This window comes from Rhipicephalus microplus, chromosome 2 (assembly GCF_043290135.1).
Source record: "Rhipicephalus microplus isolate Deutch F79 chromosome 2, USDA_Rmic, whole genome shotgun sequence".
Classification (NCBI taxonomy): domain Eukaryota; kingdom Metazoa; phylum Arthropoda; class Arachnida; order Ixodida; family Ixodidae; genus Rhipicephalus; species Rhipicephalus microplus.
Window position 1 is genome coordinate 89,475,664 of NC_134701.1, and position 7,332 is coordinate 89,482,995.

The 7,332-nt window shown below is 49.4% G+C and overlaps 1 protein-coding gene across 1 annotated transcript in view; it reads left to right on the forward strand.

The window, feature by feature from the left end:
• Positions 1 to 1,407, forward strand: part of LOC142790406 (uncharacterized) — a 39,470-nt gene extending 38,063 nt beyond the window's left edge. The window contains exon 3 of the mRNA XM_075885248.1: positions 1,155 to 1,407. Within this exon, the coding sequence (XP_075741363.1) occupies positions 1,155 to 1,379 (225 nt within the window). The 3' untranslated portion in view covers positions 1,380 to 1,407. The remainder of the gene's footprint in view (positions 1 to 1,154) is intronic.
• Positions 1,408 to 7,332: the final 5,925 nt, after the last annotated feature.

A 7,332-nucleotide genomic window follows, 5' to 3' on the forward strand; every position in this document is an offset into this window, starting at 1 on the left:
ACTGGCTTGCTTTTGAGCCGCAGACGATTTGAAGCTGAAGCTCAGTCGCTCAGTTCTTAATTTCCTTTACGCAGCTGCTGGGTGTAACTGCGGAACGATGCCTTTTCCAATGGCAATGCTTATCATTTTGTTCGCACTTGGACAGTGTGGTAACTAATCAGAGCGACTGTTCGTCTGCATTATAAAAAAAATCGGCTAGCCACGAGTGATGAATGGTAAGAATGGCATAGAACAAGACAAAGGTCGCCGCTCCACAATACTCTGCTTTTATCTCAACGTTGTTGGATACACTTTGATGGCAGAAAGCTGCTGGTGTTAATGTACGTGTAAATGTAACTGTTTTGTCCGTTCACGACAGCGGTTGTAGGCATTGTTTTGACATGCTTTTTACCATTACCTTGCTATGCATGGGTGAGAATCATGTCGCGACGCTGCTGGGAAAGAATAGGAAGCAGCGAACACTTTTCGAATTTTGAGAATAAACGTTTCTTTGTTTTGCTAGCTCAAATCAGCTATATTTTTTCGAATTTACTACAGCGAATTTCTTTCTGCGCCCCATCAGTTTCGTTGTAGCAATGTTCGACTGTAGTGCTTATTGCTTTGATTGGCAATAGTATTTCAGTGAGATTAGATCAAACTTGCCCTGAGCTGAAGAGTGATAGCACACTTGTTCGCACAAATTAGTATAAGACAGTTTTACATGAATGCTGCAAATTTCTTGCAGCATATATGTGTGACTAGCCTTCATAAAAACCTTGGCAATTATTTAGAATTTTTTTATGTCAGGCTCCAAATTAGCAATAGCACTCATAACTTCTTTCTGAAAATTGGGCATATTGATGGAGTTTGAGTGAAATGAGCCATATGAACACATACTTTTGCTGACATGTGATTTTTAGAAAGAAAGGATGCATCAAATATGGTATTACAAAACGGATACGTGTGTAACCTCAGAGGCTCTGTTGAACAGCATGTTTCAGGTTTTCATGAAAACGTCTTGGGTTTAAGAAATATTGAAAGTTTTCACTAGGCTTCAATGTTCCAGCTGTCCCAATAATTTCCTGCTTTTTTTCATTTTTGGGATTCTTGCTTTGTACACGCAACACTTGTACGTGTGCAAGCTTTCCTGCTGTTAATGAAGAATCTTGATGCAGGTGGACATTGGAAGTGGTGTGATGGTTGAAGAACTTCAGCTCGACAACCTAAAAAGGGGGTGCCTAGGCAATTCTGGCAAATTTGCTCGAGGGCTACAGCGGATTTTGTTTTCGCCGGAAGAGTTGAAAGGGAAATATCTCTTTGGGAAAAAATGCAATGCAGAGCCACGTGACCCTGTCAGGGTCAAAGCAGTGATAGGTAAGTTTGCACTGTTGTTAAAGTAGCTTTCCCTATACCTCAGCTGCATAGGGTTATGTGAGAGTTGCCTTTGCCGCACGAAGGTATTTGGTATTCATAGACTGACAGACGCACGCACACACACACACACACATATATATATATATATATATATATATATATATATATATATATATATATATATATATATTGTAATGAATTATTGAATCTGAGTGACGGACGCTCTGCTGGCAACGAAGAAGACGATGATGATCGGTGGCTGCAGTAGTAGCTCGCGCACGCCGCTCGCCATTAGCCAGACCTGCCTGATAAAGGACATTTTGCCAAGCTACGTCTGAACCTTTCTCGACGTACAACACCTCTATTTTAAGTGGTGGAGGAGCCGGGGTTCCCATCAACCTGGAACTTCGCAATCGGACGCTACCCTCACCGTTCACCATGACTGCTCCTGGCCCTTCTCAAGCTGCCTTACCAACGACAGTCTACTGTACTGGCGCGCCTCGGCAACGCGACCCACCAATTCTTCGCGGCAACGATGAACAAGACGTCGAGGACTGGCTCGTCGAGTACGAAATCGTAAGCGCTTCCAACAAGTGGAACGCCTGCGACCAGCTCACAAACGTGCGCTTTTACCTCGCTGATGTGGCCAGCCTCTGGTTCAAGAACCACGAAGGCGAAATTACCAACTGGTCCGCCTTCAAGACCACCATCTCCGCGGTCTTCGGCCGTCCCGCCGTGCGCCGGCTTCGCGCGGAAAAGCGTCTGCGTAGTCAAGTCCAGCGCAGGGACGAGACCTTTACGAGTTACATTGAAGATGTCTTGTCCCTTTGCAAGCGCGTCGATGAATCTCTAACCGAACGCGACAAAATCAAGCACATCATCAAAGGAGTTGACGACGACACCTTCCAGATGCTCGTCGCTAGGAATCCACAGACCGTCACCGATGTTGTCCAGCTCTGTCAGGAGTACGACGAGTTGCGTAAGCAGCGTGTCTCGACGCGCAGGGCCGCAGAAGATACGGCTGAAGTTTCCGCCCTCGTACACGACGTCGCTGCTGATCACACCGTCTTACTGCCCCAAATCAAACAATTCATTCGTGAGGAAGTTGCGCGTCAGCTTTCTCTTGTGGCCGAAGCATCCGCGCCAGTGACCTCGTTAGACCCACGTCTACGCCAGGTCATTGAGACACAGGTCACGCAAGCACTGCCTCCATCGCCACCTGTCCCTACGCCGCTGACCTACGCTGCCGTCGTTGCTAGACCCCCAGCCCCACCTGTCTCTGGCGCATACCGGGGCACCGGGTCCTCCTACCCTACGACGCTGCCTACATACATGGCACCCCATCCCGTTTCGCCCCCTGCACCTTCTGTCGTTAACCAATGGCGCACCTTGGATAATCGACCCATCTGTTTCGCATGCGGTTTCGTGGGACATATAGCACGCTACTGTCGCCGTCGCAACTTCCAGCCTCCAGACCATGGGAATTCTGCAAATTACCAGGCTGCCCAGAATCCCCAGCGACCATCTTCTCCAACCACCGACTCATTGTCCCCACGACGCCCCATCGATTCTCGCCGGTCATTACCACCCCGTCGCCGATCTGTCTCCCCGATGCTTCGGCGCATGAGCCCCGCTCGAGAGGAAAACTGACAGCCGCAGTTCCGGAGGCAAGAACTGCGTCGTCGTCGAACTTTCTAAGACCTCCTCTTTGTCCGACCAACGAAATTGATGTGCTAGTAGAAGGTGTTGCTGTACGTGCACTCGTCGACACAGGCGCCGTCGTTTCTGTAATTAGTGAAAAACTGTGTCGCGATTTGAGAAAAGTTACAACGCCGCTTACGAATCTTGCTCTGCGTACAGCCACCTCCCATTTCATCGCGCCGACAGCTCAGTGCACAGCACGCGTTCTTATTCAAGATGTTTGGTACGCCGTCAACTTTGTTGTTCTCCCACGTTCATCTTACGACGTCATACTAGGATGGGATTTCCTTTCTACCCATCAGGCCCTCGTCGACTGCGCTCGTGCTGAACTCACGTTGACGAATCCATGCCTTGATATCCACCACCACAGTCCCTCGAAAGTGTTTGCCGCAGCTGACGTCCGCATCGCGCCGTTGTCCGCGGTCCTAGTGCCTGTGTTTTCCCCTGCTGCCACTAACTCGACGCTCCTGTTCCAACCAACTATAGCTAGTGTGCAACACCGAACCATCGTCCTCCCGTTTGCCGTCATCAACTTTTCCAATGGTTCGGCGGTACTTTATGCGTGCAACGTTTCTGCTTGCCCGTACATCCTGCTACGCGGTGAGTGTCTGGGAAGCCTCGAGACCTTCAATTGTATTTTCGAAGACCCGATCTATCCAGACAAGCCATTTTTACCGACTTGTGCCATTACACCCGCAACTGACGCTAATGAACCTATGGATGTATTCCGCAAGTCCATTGATTGTAACCTCACGCCTGGGCAGAAGAAACAGCTGATCAAGCTCCTACAGCGTTTTCGAGCCTCGTTTGACCACAATCAGCCTTCCTTTGGTCGAGCGTCATCTGTTGTTCACCGTATAGATACCGGTCAAGAGACGCCATTACGGCAGCGTCCATATCGTGTGTCAACTACCGAACGCCGTGCCATCAATGAACAGGTTGACGACATGCTGACACGTGGCATAATCGAACCGTCAAGCAGTCCCTGGGCCTCTCCAGTTGTGTTGGTGAAGAAGAAGGACGGATCCGTCAGGTTTTGCGTGGACTACCGGCGTCTCAACCGAATCACGCGCAAGGATGTCTATCCGCTGCCACGCATTGACGATGCCTTGGACTGCCTACAGGGAGCCGAATTTTTCTCTTCTTTATATCTCCGCTCTGGATACTGGCAGGTACCCATGGCAGAGGCCGATCGTGAAAAAACTGCTTTCATCACGCCCGACGGGCTTTACGAATTCACAGTCATGCCCTTCGGCCTCTGCAACGCACCAGCTACTTTCGAGCGGATGATGGACTCTATCTTTCGAGGCCTCAAATGGAACGTTTGCCTTTGTTATTTAGATGATATTGTCGTCTTTTCAACTGATTTTGCAACCCATTTAACCCGCCTCAAGAAAGTCCTCGCGTGTATTTCTGCCGCGGGGCTGCAACTGAATCTGAAGAAGTGCAATTTCGCCGCTCGAAAGGTTACGATCCTTGGCCACGTGGTTTCAAAAGACGGCATTCTTCCTGACCCTGCCAAACTTACAGCCGTTTCAGCGTTTCCCAAACCGACCACCATGAAAGAGCTCCGAAGCTTCATAGGCCTTTGCTCTTACTTCCGGCGCTTCGTCCGCAATTTCGCGACGATCATCGCTCCTTTGACTAAGCTCCTCACCGGCTCCAGAGACCTTTCAGCCTGGTCTGCCACCTGTGACGACTCTTTCAATGAACTGCGCCGCCTCCTCACGTCGCCGCCTATTCTGCGACACTACGACCCATCGGCACCCACAGAGATCCACACCGAAGCTAGTGGTGTCGGGCTAGGCGCTATTCTTGCACTGAAGAAAGACGGCTTCCAAGAGTACGTGGTTGCCTACGCAAGCCGAACTCTTAGCAAAGCCGAAAGCAACTATTCTGTCACTGAAAAGGAATGCCTCGCCATTATTTGGGCGATAGAAAAATTTCGACCTTACGTGTATGGGCGCCCTTTTGACGTCGTGACTGACCACCACGCCCTCTGCTGGTTGTCGTCATTGAAGGATCCAAGCGGTCGCCTCGCCCGATGGGCATTACGCCTCCAAGAATATAATATTCGCGTGGTCTATCACTCCGGCCGGAAACATTCGGACGCAGACGCGCTATCCCGTTCGCCTCTACCCCCTGACCCGGACTGCTTCGAAAGTCTAACCTGTGATGCCACTGCCGTCACCATCGCCGACATGCCATCTGAGCAACGCAAGGACCCTTGGGTTGCTTCGATTCTAGACATCCTGGCTGGGCGGACGGCTTCCCCCCCTTCTCGCACGTTGCGTCGGCAAGTGGAGCACTTCGCCACTCGCGACGACGTGCTGTACCGACGCAACTACGCACCCGGTGGACGTCAGTGGCTACTCGTGATTCCACATCATCTGCGATCCGAAATTTGTTCCACGTTTCATGACGACCCCCAATGTGGCCACGCAGGTTTCCTGAAGACTTATTCTCGCATACGTCTCCGATATTACTGGCGTGGCATGTACCGTTTTATACGACAATACGTTCGGGCCTGCTCGACGTGCCAGAGACGAAAAACTCCCCCTTGTCACGCCAGCGGTACCTTGCTACCCTTACCATGCCCATCCCGACCATTCGACCGCGTCGGCATCGATATCTATGGTCCCCTTCCCAACACTGCTGACGGTAACCGCTGGATCATAGTTGCCGTCGACCATCTCACGCGGTATGCCGAAAATTCATCCCTTCCCTCGTCTACAGCAAAAGACGTTGCGACTTTCGTTCTTCACAACATCGTATTACGTCATGGAGCACCTCGGGAGTTACTGAGCGATCGTGGTCGCGTATTCTTGTCAGACGTCATCACAGCCTTGCTGCGTGAGTGCCACGTCGTTCACCGCACTACAAGCGCCTATCATCCGCAGACCAATGGAATGACCGAGCGCTTCAACCGCACCCTTGGTGACATTCTGTCTATGTATATCTCGTCAGACCACTCCAATTGGGACCGAGTGCTCCCGTTTATCACGTTCGCTTATAATACCGCCATTCAAAGCACTACTGGGTTCTCTCCTTTTTTCGTCCTTTACGGACGCGAACCTTCTTGCACTATGGACACCATTCTTTCGTACAAACCTGACTCCTCAGAGTCCACGACTTTGTCTCAAGCCGCTACATACGCTGAGGAATGCCGCCAACTGGCAAGATCATTCACAACCCAAGACCAAGGACGCCAAAAGCACCACCATGACGCATCAAATAACACTACTTCCTACGATCCAGGTTCACTCGTCTGGCTGCATGTTCCTTCTGCTACACCTGGCCTTTCTACCAAGTTGGTCCCCAAGTATCACGGCCCATATCGTGTGCTACAAAAAACGTCACCGGTGAATTACCTCATCGAGCCACTGGAACCATCTTCTGACCGATGTCGTCGTGGCCAGGAAATTGTCCATGTCTCGAGACGTAAGCCCTGCTACGACCCTCCCGTGTTTACTTGTCCATAGGTCGCCAGGATGGCTCCTTATTTCGCGGGGAGTAATTGTAATGAATTAATGAATCTGAGTAATGGACGCTCTGCTGGCAACGAAGAAGACGATGATGATCGGTGGCTGCAGTAGTAGCTCGCGCACGCCGCTCGCCATTAGCCAGACCTGCCTGATAAAGGACATTTTGCCAAGCTACGTCTGAACCTTTCTCGACGTACAACACCTCTATTTTAATATATATATATATATATATATATATATATATATATATATATATATATATATATATATATACATAGTGGGATTTCAACGCATGCACTCTGCGTTACATTAGAGTATTCTACCACAGAGCCACGCAGGCGCCCAGAAAGACACCATACAGGCATCATGTTGGGCAAGAAAGGGCACTGTCAGATGAAATATAGTGTGGGACAAGAGTAAAGTAAGAGCCAGGATGACACTCAAGATGATGTGCATAACAAATGGGCCGTTCGCTCACATAACAAAAGGCTGAGTCATAATTATTTATAGTTGTCAGTCACAGCCCATCATGTACATATATTGTTTACTGATGTTCACTACATATACATACCTTACCTCTCCACAAAGTAATATAAAATGCATATTGGCTGCTTCCCCAAACTAAATTTATGGTACCATACAACTGTGCCTGTAATAGTCATCTCAAGAGTATTACAGCAGTTCAGAAAAAGGCTGCTCTCTCTCTTTCATATATATGCACATGAATTTAAAATAAAAACTTCAAGAGACCCCAGAAAAAAGTTTGATAAAGCGAGTCAACAGAACTCTTATA